This window comes from Sesamum indicum, linkage group LG6 (genome assembly GCF_026168435.1).
Source record: "Sesamum indicum cultivar Baizhima isolate 11 linkage group LG6, ASM2616843v1, whole genome shotgun sequence".
NCBI classification, from domain to species: Eukaryota; Viridiplantae; Streptophyta; class Magnoliopsida; order Lamiales; family Pedaliaceae; genus Sesamum; species Sesamum indicum.
The window spans coordinates 12,175,877-12,189,697 of NC_142662.1; the positions used below are offsets into that span (position 1 = coordinate 12,175,877).

The 13,821-nt window shown below is 42.4% G+C and overlaps 1 protein-coding gene across 1 annotated transcript; it reads left to right on the plus strand.

The window, feature by feature from the left end:
* Positions 1-2,696: 2,696 nt before the first annotated feature.
* Positions 2,697-12,663, plus strand: LOC148787785 (uncharacterized). Its single transcript, XM_088881367.1, has 2 exons — positions 2,697-3,449; positions 12,421-12,663. Exons 1-2 carry the CDS (start codon positions 2,697-2,699, stop codon positions 12,661-12,663), a joined length of 996 nt encoding a protein of 331 aa, XP_088737493.1.
* Positions 12,664-13,821: the final 1,158 nt, after the last annotated feature.

Genomic DNA, 13,821 nt, shown 5'->3' on the forward strand with positions numbered 1-13,821 from the left:
TCGAGGTTCATGAAACCGGTGTCCGATGGGATTTTTTCGGAACGGGTGACTAAAACAACGAGGAGGGAAGGATCGACTGCCATGGTGACGATTGATATCCCCTCGGTGGAAAAGTTGCAGACGATGGAAATCGAGAATACGTCGGATTCTGGGGATAGGTTGGCCGGATCTAATGGAGAAGATGGCTGTCCAGGTGGGGTTCCCTCATCTGATCTTGCAGTCGTGATCGGAAAATAGTCGAAAGGGATGATTCAGATTGCTGTTATTTCTGGTTTGGAGGTTTCACCGGAAAACCAGAGTTGGCCGGAATCTGGGCATATTCCGACGATGAACAGTAGTCCTCCGACGTGTGCTGACGTGGATCCGGTGAAAAATGATGTGGAAAATGCTGTTGACTTCGAAGCTGACGTGGGAATATGTGCTGACGTCATGCATGAAGTGTTAAATGATGTCATGGATATGTAGCTGATGATGTCAGGATGATGTAGCTGCTGATGTCATGGATGATGTTGCTGCTGATGTCACTGGTGATGTCAGCAATAATGTGGAAAAAATTAGTCCTACTATTACACAAGTGCGCTCTTTTCCTATGGGTTTGTTTGTGGGTAACATTCCGCTGAATGCGAATTCGAATATGGGCGCGGATGACAAAATTGCTGACGCATTTTTTTTTTTTGGTAAATGTAATTTTCATTAAGTAAAAAATGGTACAGTACAACAAAGTGATCATCTGGTGGTTTCTCCCTCGACAGGCCAAGGGATACGCCATAGTCTATACAAAGCTCGTGTACTGACAGAACTAGCTAATGAAATACTAATGATTCGCTGCCTGACATCATCAACTATCAATAACGCCATGGTGCTCGGAGTCCTCTCTCTTTGCTCAAAACGTCTTATGTTTCTCTCCCTCAAAATGTGGTAAACAGAAGATGCTAGTAGTGCTCGATAAGCTATGTTAACGATGTGCTTACCCCTCCATCTATGAGAATCCCACTCAATGTCGTTCACCCAGTCTCTATTGGGCCAATGAAATCGTACCTTTCTCCGGATTGTTGTGAGATACTGTCGGCTAAATCTGCACTGGAAGAAAAGGTGTGAATGTGTCTCTGTTGCCCCCTCGTTACAAAGTATGCAATCACCAAAGTGAGATAACCATGGTTTGTCTGTCGTAGGCAGCTTGCCAAGAACAGCAAGCCATAGGATGAATAAGTGACGTGGAATCTTTAGCGAGCCCGAAAGTAGCAAACCCCAACCTACTTTCGGTCCTGGGGGATCAAATAAACTGTAGAGAGACTGTGTTGTGGGTCGACCCTGATCAAATCTCCATACGATCCGGTCATCTCCTCCACGGATTATGGGTAATACATGTGTGATCTCCAAGCACTCGAAATCCGTGATAAGCGGCCACTGCCATTCTCCTCCACTAATCACCGTGCTGAGTTTTGTTGACTCCACAAGTCCAAGGAGCCTCGGTCCACGTGGAAATATCTCAATAAGAGGTTCGAGGTAATGCCACGGGTCCTGCCAAAGGTGAAATTGCTGACGCATTTAATAATTCATCTCGGAGGACTCTATCATATATACCTCCTACAATACAAAATGGTGAAGTGGTAGTGAGACCTACGATGGAAACTATTCGCAATGGTTCAATCAAGTGGAAGACCACTGTAGTTAGCTATTTTCTTGGGAAAAGACCGTACTTTTATCATGTTAAGGATTTTGCCTTCTCCGCTTGGCCTGGATTGAGGGAGGTAAAGGCCACAACGAATGGATTTTTCTTCTTCCAGTTCAAGACTGTTGCGTATATGGAGAAGCAATTGAAGGTGGACCATGGTTGTTTCAAGGACAACCAATAGTGCTACAGAAATGGGAGTCGGGTATGGCGATGAGGAAATTAAAACATACACAGGTCCAGTTTGGATAAAATTGAGACATTTACCGGTAGAATTATGGACTGAAGAGGGCCTCAGCACGGTGGCCAGCGGTATTGGCAAACCCCTATATCCGGATGCTATTACGAGGGTATGCACGAGACTGGATTTCGCTCGTGTATGCGTCATGTTGGATGTGAGCTCTAAATTACATAAACATATTATCATTATGACTCCTGACGAGGAAGGAGGAGAGACACCATGCAAAATTGACGTTGAATATGAATGGATACCTTCCAAATGTACCAGGTGTATGACGTTAAGCCATTCAGCTAAGGACTGTGCGCTCAATAAACCATCCAAACCTATTAAACCACAGGTTGCCGTTTACGTTCCAAAAACAGGACCTGCCGAACCGATTACTGTGCATGATCAGGTGATAACACCACTACCTCGAGGGGAGGAAAAGTAGAGAGATGGGCGTGAATCTCCTCATGGAGGTGGAGTGAGGGCAAGTCGAAAGGAGAAGGGTAAAGAGATTGTAGTATATAATACATTTGATGCTCTACACTTAGTTGACGACGCAGATGATTTAGCAAGGGGTCCTAATCAAAGCAGCCCCATACTTGGTGATCCATGTTGAACGCAGCAATATGGAATGTTCGTGGCCTGAATAAAAGAGACCATCAGCTAGCAGTGAAAGACATCGTACCTGAGTTCAGGTTACAATTTCTTGGTCTTCTTGAAACTCGTGCTCGCATTAATAATGTAGCTGCAATTCAACCTTTCTTATTACCCAATTGGAAATGATTTGTGGATTATGGAATGGTTGGTAATCGGATTTGGATTGCGTGGGATGAAAATTTTATTGATGTTGATGTTGTTGAATGTGGAACACAATTCATCCACTGCCTTATTTATATACGGTCACTACGTGAGTCAATTGTCATTACTGTGATTTATGGAGCTACGGAGGTGGCAGATAGGAGGGAGTTATGGGGTTCCCTAGAGACTATTGCCATGCAGACTGTGGATATCCCGTGGCTTATTGGAGGGGATTTCAATGCGGTACGAGACATTAGTGAAATATGTGGAACATCGAGAGACATTCGAATGGCAATGGAAGAGTTTAATAATTGCATTCAGAATGCAGGTTTACTACCATTACCCATGCAAAGAGAATGGTATACGTGGCACAACTGCAGTGCAAGCCCACGGAATCTTTGGAAAAGGTTGGATCGAATGATGATTAATGATAGATGGATGGCTCGATTCGCAACATCTTTTTACAATAGCCTCACTCCATGTACTTCAGATCACTCACAGCTGGTGCTATACGGGGATAGTCAACAACAATATGGAATGTTTCGATTCGATAATTACCTCACCCGATCACCAGAGTTTATTCCCAGTGTACAGCAGGTTTGGCAACATAACATTATTGGAGTGCCTATGTATGCGGGAACGAGGAAACTCAAAGCGCTTAAACCGGTGTTTAGAGAGCAGAGGAGGAATAAGGGAGACTTATCACATAATGTCCAGCTGGCAAAAGGGTTTCTTGAGATAGCACAAATACTGGTCAGTTCAAACAGGCAGGACGAATTATTCTTATAGCTGGAACATTGTTTCCGATTCATACTAGCCAAAGTAGCCAAACTTGAACAAAGTATGCTCCAACAGCGAGCAAAAATGCAGTGGATGAAGGGGGGTGACCAGTGCTCCCGGGTATTCTTTCGTAAGATTGCTCAACGGAGATCGGCTCGAAGAATCTTACAAATCAATGATGATCATGGAACCACTCACACAGAACCACAAGCGGTAGTCAATAAGTTTGTCATGTACTATCAAAACCTGCTTGGTAGGGAACAAAGGAGAGACGTGATTGATCTGCGATTTCTTCAACCGTGGGTTAGACATCTATTAAGTGAAGAAGAGGTTCACTCTTTACTCTTGCCATTCACACCAGTGGATCTCAAGCAGGCAGTTTTTGACATTGCTGAGGATAAGGCACCGGGGCCGGAGGGATATTCATCGGGCTTTTTCTTGCATGGCCTATAGTGGGGCAGGAAGTGACCTCGGCAGTGCTGGATTTCTTTAATATGGGACGAATTCTGAAACAGATAAATACTACACTTCTGGCGCTTATACCCAAGGTACATTCCCCTATGAACGTGGGTGATTTTCGTCCTATATCTTGCTGTAATGTATTATATAAGATTATTGCCAAACTCATTGTCCAACGGTTGAGTGTGATATTAGACAAACTAATTAGTCCATGCCAAGCAGCTTTTGTGCCCGGACGAAGCATTGGGGACAATATAATGTTGGCGCAGGAGCTATTTACAGGCTACAACCAGGCCCGTCTACCACCACGGTGTGCTTTGAAGGTGCACATTCGGAAGGCATACGACACGATGGAGTGGGATTTTCTGATCGCGGTGATGGAGTTTTTTTTTTTTTGGTAAATGTAAATTTCATTAATAAACAGTAATGGTACAGTACAACATGTGGTCATTAAATGGTTTATCCCTCAACCCAAGGGATACGCCATAATCTATACAATGCTCGTGTACTGACTGATGTCATTGACTATTAGGATACTCAAAGTGGCCGGTGTCCGCTCAGTGTGTTCAAATCTCCTCAAGTTTCTCTCCCTCCAAATGTGGTAGACACACGATGCAAGGAGTGTACGGTAAGCACTATTAATAATGTGCTTACCTCTCCATTTTCGCGTCGCCCATTCAATATTTGTTGACCAATCCCTGTTAGGCCAGTGAAAGCGAGTCCATCTGCGAATCTCAAGAAGACACTGACAACTAAATCTGCATCGGAAGAATAAGTGTGAATGAGATTTCGTAGTTCTATGCATGCTCCCAGGTGAGAAAGCCATGATTGTCCGTGGTAGGTAGTTTGCCAAGAATTGCGAGCCATAAGATGAACGAATGCCTAGGGATCTTCAGGGATCCCGAAAGTAGTGAAGACCATCCTACTTTCGGCTCAGAAGGATCAAATAATCGGTAGAGGGCCTGAGTAGTAGGTTGCCCTTCGTCACATCTCCACACCACTCGATCCTCACCTCCAAGAATAAGCGGTAGGTTATGTGTGATCTCCAAACATTCAAAGTCTATGATCTCCAAGCGGTGATGGAGTTATTTGGGTTCCCCCCTAATTTTGTGAAGTGGATTGAGGTGTGTGTTTTTTTTTTTTGGTAAATGTAAATTTCGTTAATAAAGAGTAATGGTACAGTACAACATGGGATTATCAACTGGTTTCTCCCTCTACCCAAGGGATACGCCATAATCTATACAATGCTTGTGTACTGACTGACGATGCTAAATCAACGCTAAGAATCCTCTCCTGACGTCATTGATGATTAGGATGCTCAATGTGGCCGGTGTCTGCTCAGTATGATCAAATCTCCTCAAGTTCCTCTCCCTCCATATGTGGTAGACACACGATGCAAGTAGTGTATGGTAAGCTCTATTAATAATGTGCTTACCTCTCCATTTCCGTGTCGCCCATTCAATATCTGTTGCTCAATCTCTATTGGGCCAGTGAAAGCGAATCCTTCTGCGAATCTCATAAAGGCACTGACGACTAAATCTGCATCGGAAGAATAAATGTGGATGAGATTCCGTAGCTCCCTCATCGCACAATATGCACACCCCCATGTGAGATAGCCATGATTTGTCCGTGGTAGGTAGTTTGCCTAGGATTGCTAGCCATAAGATGAACGAATGACGAGGAATCTTCAAGGAGCCCGAAAGTAGTGAAGACCATCCTACTTTCAGCTCAGACTGAGCGAATAATCGGTAGAGGGCCTGAGTAGTAGGTTGCCCTTCGTCACATCTCCACACCACCCGATCCTCACCTCCAAAAATAAGCGGTAGGTTATGTGTGATCTCCAAACATTCAAAGTCAGTGATGGTAGGCCATTGCCATTCTCCTGCTGAAATCACCAAACTGAGTTTTGTTGATTCTTCAAGTCTAAGATGGCGAGGACCTTGAGGGAATCGCTCGATAAGTGGACCCAAGTGATGCCACGGGTCCTGCCAAACAAAGAATCTGTCTCCATTTCCAATCTGGTAATCTACGATAGAGCGAAGGAAAGGACAAAGCCTGAGTATTTTCCGCCATCCCCAAGAACCTCCATGTTCACGGATAGTCCAAATCGATCTCTCACGTAATCGGTCTTGGTAGAGCCACTGAACCCATATGGATGTCCTGTCACACTGGATAACATCACATAATTTCTTGCTCATTAATGCGCGATTCAAGGTGGAGATGTCCTTGAACCCAAGTCCCCCCTCATCCATCGGTCGACACACATCTTTCCAGGCTACCTTAGCGTACCCACTAGACGTCGTACCCTTCCATAGGAAAGTCCTCAACCTCTTCTCAATTTCATTGATGACTTTCTTAGGTAATATGAATGCAGAAGCCCAATATAAGCTCAATGCTGAAAGCACAGATTTGATGATTTGTACCCGCCCAGCATATGATAATGAAATCCCTTCCCATCCATTAATACGTGCATCAATTTTTGAGATAAGCGGTTGGCAGTCAGAGATGGACAACCTAGACGAGATTAAGGGAAGACCCAGGTACCTCATTGGAAGGTGGCCCTCCTGAAAGCCCAAAATATCCAACATCTGGTCCTTCAAATTTTGAGCCGAACGTGAAATGATTAAGTGACTTTTTCGGACATTCAACCAAAGGCCCGACAACTCCGCAAACCAGTCCAATCCCTCTTTGAAGACTCTGATGGAGTCTAAGTCAGCTCTGCACAGTAAGAGGAGGTCGTCTGCAAATCCCATCTGAAAAACCTTAGAACTCTCACACTTCCAATGATAAGTGAATTGGATGTCGTGTTCAATTCGTTGCAAGAATCCCAGATGTAAAGCTTCCATAACAAGAACAAATAGATAAGGAGAAAGTGGGTCTCCTTGTCGTAGTCCTCTCGCTCCAGCAAAGAACCCATGAGGTTTTCCATTGAGCCCAATCGAGAATGATGTCGTGGAAACACACTCTTCAATCCACCTTGTAAACGTAGGTGGAAACCCGAACAACTGCAAAACTGCTAACAGGAAGTCCCACTCCACCGTATCATAGGCCTTCCTGATATCCACTTTAAGTGCGCACCTCGGGGGTAGGCGCATCTGGTTATATCTCGAGAATAATTCCTGGGCTAGCATAATGTTGTCCCCAATGCTTCTTCCCAGAATAAAAGCTGTCTGACATGGGCTAACTATCTTGTCCAGTAGCACACTAATTTTTTGGACGAGTAGTTTCGCAATGATCTTGTATAAAACATTGCAGCATGAAATTGGTCTAAAATCATTAACCGACATAGGAATATGTACCTTTGGGATCAGGGCCAAGATCGTGGAGTTGATCTGCTTCAAAAGTTTTCCGGTAGAAAAGAAATCTAGTACCGCCCTCGTAACTTCTTCCCCCACCACAGGCCAAGCCGCCTTGAAAAACCTTGACGAGTAACCATCAGGTCCCGGTGCCTTGTCATCAGCAATATCGAACACTGCTTGCTTCACATCATCGGCCAAGAGTGGAAGGAGTAATTGATTAGCTTCCTCATCAGTGATACAGTGCCTTGCCCACGGTCTAAGATAACGAATATCCACTGACAGCCGTCTTCTGGTGCCTCCTAAGAGGTTCTGATAGTATGAGACAAACTCATGGGCGACTTCCCCTAGATCCGTGTGTGTGAAACCATTCTCATCATTGATCTGTAAGATTCTTCTCATTACTCGTCTCTGTGCAATTTTACAAAAGAAAACCCGGGAACATTGGTCTCCGTCTTTCATCCACTGCATCTTGGCTCTCTGTTGCAGCATAATTTGTTCAAGTTTTGCCGCTTTTGCATAAACGACTCGACAACAATGCTCCAGAAGTAAATATAGCTCATTTTGTCTGTCAGAGCTCACCAACTATTGTGCCTCATCAAGAAAACCTTTGGCTAGTTGGACATTCATCGTCAAATCTCCCTTATTTCTCCTTTGTAGTCTAAAGACTGGTTTAAGTGCCTTCAGTTTACGTGTCACAACATACATAGGAATACCAACAATCTCATGATGCCAAATATTCTGCACATTGTGGATAAACTCAGGTGAATGGGCAAGATAGTTATCAAATCGAAACATGCCTCCATTATGTTGTTGTATATCCCCATGTAAAACCAGTGGTGAGTGGTCAGATGTTCGTGGAGTAAGGCTGTGATAATATGCGCTCGGGAACCTTGCCAGCCAGCGGTCATTAAGGGGCCAGAGGGCTCCGACAGGGAGATCCTCTTTCGCCATACCTGTTCGTGCTTGTAATGGAAGTACTACACTTGGGTTTCCTACAGTTGATGGAGCAGGATGAATTATTTTCCTTCTACTGGAAATGTGATGCATCCAGGATTTTTCAGTTGGGTTTTGCTGATGATTTGTTGTTATTCTGTCATGCTGATATGGACTCTATTGGAGTCTTTAAAACAGGATTGGATCGATTTGCTATATGGTCAGGGCTCAAGCTAAACGTACAGAAAAACCATCTTATTATCTCACGTTCTGCCCAAGGATTTCGCGAGGAGATGCTGACAGCACTCGGGTTTCAGGAGGGTGTCTTCCCGATGAGGTATTTGGGGCTTCCTCTCTTATCCTCTCGCTTAACAATTGCTGATTATTGTCCATTATTGGTGAAAATTGATAAATGAATTGCTGGTTGGGAGGGTATTACACTGTCATATGCTGGTAGAGTACAAATTATTAAATCTGTACTCATGTCGTTGAGTTTATACTAGGCTTCAGCGTTCATACTGCCAAAAGAAAGTTACCAATGAAATTGAGAAGAGGCTAAGAACTTTCTTGTGGAAAGGGACTTCAACCAATGATTCTTCGAAAGTCCTATGCCGTAGGGAGGCCTAGGATTCAAGGATATTACTCTCTTGAATCGTACATTAATGGCTAAGAAACTATGTGATATCATCAGGTGCGATAGGACCTCGATATGGGTTAAATGGCTCTACCAGGGTCGATTACGAGATACTTCCATCTGGACGATTAGAGAGCATGGAGGATCATGGGGATGGCGAAAAATCCTCCGTTTACAGATCTTCCTTCGATCTATGGTGGATTATCAGATAGGAGATGGGAGGAGATTCTACCTATGGCGGGACCCAAGGCATCATCTGGGACCCCTTAGTGATACATTCCCACGTGGACCGAGGTTACTTGGATTAGAGGAGTCAGCTAAACTCAGTACTGTTATTACTGGAGGAGAGTGGCAGTGGCCCCCTATCACAGACTTTGAGTGTTTGGAAATCACACATGCACTACCCACTATCAATGGAGGGGAGGACCGCATTACTTGGAGATTCGACCATGGGATTCCTACAGTACAGACTCTTTATAGGCTTTTTGATCCACCTGGACCGAAAGTAGACTGGTCTTCGCTACTTTTGGGATCCCTCAAGATTCCACGTCATTTACTTATCCTATGGCTTGCTATTCTTGGCAAGTTGGCTACGACGGATAAACCATGGCTAGCCCAACTTGGCCCGTGCATTTTGTGTAGCGAGGGAGCGACGGAGACACATGACCACTTATTTTTGCAGTGCAGATTTAGTCGACAATGTCTAGCAGAAATTCGGAAAATAGTACGATTCTCGTGGCTAAATAGAGACTGGATGACAAATATTACATGGGCGTCCCGGAGATGGAGGAGTAAGCACATTATTAACATGTCTTACCGAGCACTTTTAGCATTATGTGTTTACCACATTTTGAAGGAGAGGAATTTAAGACGATTTGAGCAAATCGAAAGGACACCCAGCACCATGGCAGTAGTTATTATCGAGGATATCAAGCAGCGGATACATAGCATTACTTTACCTAGTTCAGTCAGTACTCGATCTTTATTTAGACTTTGGCGCAGGCCAAGGGAGACACCAACTGATGACCACCATGTTGTACTGTACTACTATGTTATTAATGAAACTTACATTTACCCAAAAAAAAAGAACCGTTCAAAACAGCTAAATTTTGAACGTTTTAAAAGTTTCACGAAACTTGATCCAAACAAAGGTTTAGACCCATGTATTTGTGTGGTAAATTTTTCAAGCGTAATAATAACTACAAGTTAATTTGAAAGGGAAACAATCTTTTTTTTAATAAAACCGTGCAAAACAGCTAAATTTTGACCTTTCTCAGAATTCCACGAAACTTAACCGAAACGTAGGTCTAGACCCATGCATATGTGTGGTAAATTTCCTAAGCGTAATAATAACTACAAGTTAGTTTGAAAGGGAAACAAACTTGCTTTAATAAAAACCGTGCAAAACAGCTAACTTTTGAACGTTTTAAAAATTCCACGAAACTTGACCCAAACATAGGTCTAGACTCGTATATTTATGTGGTAAATTTACTAGGCGTAATAATAACTACCAGTTAGTATGAAAGGGAAACAAACTTACTTTAATAAAACCGTGCAAAACAGCTAAATTTGGAATGTTCTCAAAATTCCACGAAACTTGACCCCAACACAGGTATAGACCCATGCGTTTGTGTGGTAAATTTGCTAAGCGTAATAATACTTACAAGCTAGCATGAAAGGGAAACAAACTTTCTTTAATAAAATTGTGCAAAACAGCTAAATTTTCAACATTATCAGAATTCCACGAAACTTGACCCTGATGTAGGTCTTGACCCATGCATTTGAGTGGTAAATTTGCTTAGCGTAATCATAACTAAATGTTAGTATGAAAGAATAACAAACTTTCTTTAATAAAATAGTGAAAAACAGCTAAATATTGAACATTCTCAGAATTCCACAAAACTTGACCCAGAAGTAGGTCTAGATCCATGCATTTCTGTGGTAAATTTGCAAATCGTAATAATAACTACAAGCTACTATGAAAGGGAAACAAACTTGATTTAATAAAACCGTGCAAAACAGCTAAATTTTGAACATTCTCTGAATTGCACGAAACCTGACCCAAATGTAGGTCTTGACCCATGCATTTGTGTGGTAATTATGCTAATTGTAATAATAACTACAAGTTAGTATGAAAGCAAAACAAACTTGTGTTAATAAAACCGTGCAAAACAGCTATATTTTGAACGTTTTCAGAATTCCACGAAACGTGACCCAAACGTAGATCTAGACCCATGCATTTCTGTGGTAAATTTGATTAGCGTAATAATAACTACAAGTTGGAATGAAAGGGAAACAAACTTGGTTTAATAAAACTGTGCAAAACAACTAAATTTTGAACGTTCTCAGAATTCCACAAAACTTGACCCAAATGTAGGTACAGACCCATGCATTTGTGTGCCAAATTTGATAATCGTAATAATAATTACAAGTTAGTATGAAAGGGAACAAACAAGTGCTTATAAAACCGTGTAAAACAACAAGATTTTGATCGTTATCATAATTCCACGAAACTTGACCCAAACGTAGGTCTAAACCCATGTATTTATGTGGTAAATGTGCTAAGTGTAATAATAACTATAAGTTAGTGTGAAAAGGAAACAAACTAGTTTTAATAAAATCGTGGAGATCTCAATGAAACTTACCTTTACCCAATAAAAAAAACGTGGAAAACAACTAAACATAGAATGTTCTCTGAATTCCATGAAACTTGATGTAGGTCTAGACCCATGCATTTGTGTGCAAAATTTGGTGAGTATAATAATAACAACAAGTTACTATGAAAGGAAAACAAACTTTTTATAATAAAACTGTGCGAAACAACTAAATTTTGAACGTTTTCAGAATTCCACAAAACCTTACCCTAATGTAGCATTTGTGTGGTAAATTTGCTCAGCGTAATCATAACTACAAGTTTGTATGAAAGGGAAATAAACTCTCTTTAATAAAATCGTGCAAAACAACTTAATATCGAACATTGTTAGAATTACACGAAACATGACCCAAACTTAGGTCTAGACCCATGGATTTGTGTGGTAAATTTGCCTAGCGTAATAATAACTATAAGTTATTATGAAAGGGAAATAAACTTTCTTTAATAAAATCGTGCAAAATAGCTAAATTTTGAACTTTCTCGTAATTCCACTAAACACGACCCTAATGAAGGTCTTGTCCCATGCATTTGTGTGGTAAGTTTGTTTAACGTAATCATAACTACAAGCTAGTATGAAAAGAAAATAAACATTAATAAAAGCGTGCAAAATATGCGGTAACTCGGAAACTTAAAGCACTGAAATCAATTTTCCGGGAACAAAGGAGAAATAAGGGAGATTTATCGCACAATGTACAGTTGGCAAAGGGATTTCTTGAGGCGTCACAAAACTTGGTTAGTGCCAACAGGCAGGAGTAAGTATTCTTATACTTGGAGCACTGTTGTCGGATGGTTTTGGCCAAAGCAGCGAAGCTCGAACAAATCATGTTACATCAGAGAGCAAAAATGGAGTGGATGAAAGATGGTGATCAATGCTCTAGGGTGTGTTTACACAAGATTGCACAGAGACGGGCAGCAAGGAGAATTTTGCAAATTAATGATGAGCACGGAATCACTCACACGGAGTAGGGGGCTATTGTCAATGAATTTGTATCTTATTACCGTGTCCTTTTGGGAGGACAAAGACGACGGGACGTGATTGATATTCAGTTCCTTAGACCGTGGGCTAGACATCTGGTTACTGAAGATGAAACCAATTCTCTGTTATCACCATTCACCCCCTCGGATGTCAAAGAGGCAGTGTTCGATATTGCAGAGGATAAGGCATCGGGTCCTGATGGGTACTCGTTAGGCTTCTTCAAAGCTGCCTGACCGATTGTGGGAGGCGAGGTTATGAGGGCGGTGTTGGATTTCTTCACTACCGGGAGGCTCTTGAAACAAATCAATACCACACTATTGGCGCTTATCCCGAAGGTACACTCCCCTATGTCTGTTGGTGATATTCAACCTATTTCTTGTTGCAATGTCCTCTACAAGATTATTGCCAAACTTATTGTCAAAAGATTGAGTGTGGTATTGGACAAAGTCATTAGCCCCTGCCAAGCAGCATTCATTCCTGGCAGAAGTATCGGAGACAATATCATGCTAGCTCAGGAACTTTTCTCGGGATACAATCAGTCACGCCTACCTCCCAGATGTGCGTTAAAAGTTGACATTAGAAAGGCGTATGACTCAGTTGAATGTGACTTTCTAGTTGCGGTTTTGGAACTTTTTGGGTTTCCACCCACATTCATCAGGTGGATTGAGGAATGTGTCACTACACCATCCTTCTCAGTGGGATTGAATGGAAAGCCGCATGCATTCTTTTCGGGTGCAAGAGGACTTCGACAGGGGGATCCTCTATCGTTGTACCTTTTTGTCCTCGTCATGGAGGTGTTACACTTGGGATACCTATAGATGATTGACCAGGATGGGCTCTTTTCTTTTCGTTGGAAGTGTGATTCAGCTCGGATTTTTCAGCTGGGATTTGCTGATGACTTGTTGTTATTCTGTCGTGCTGATATGGACTCTATTAGGGTCCTTAAGAGAGGGCTGGATCAATTTGCCGTTTGGTCGGGCCTCCGATTGAACGTACAGAAAAGTCATCTTATTATTTCGCGGTCAGCACAGGGTTTACATGAGGAGATGCTGGAAACACTTGGATTCCAGGAGGGACTCCAGCCACTGAGGTATTTAGGTCTACCTCTATTATCCTCCAGATTAACTATTGCTGATTGTCAACCATTATTGGTGAAAATCGATAAAAGTATTGCTGGTTGGGAGAGTATGGCGCTTTCATATGCCTGTAAGGTACAAATTATTAAATCTGTACTCATGTCATTGAGCTTATATTGGGCTTCAACGTTCATTTTACCAAAGAGAGTTACGAACGAAATTGAGAAGAGGCTGCGAAATTTCTTATGGAAGGGCTCAACAAATAGTGGCTATGCTAAGGTAGCATGGAAAGAATTGTGTCGGCCGGTGGACGAG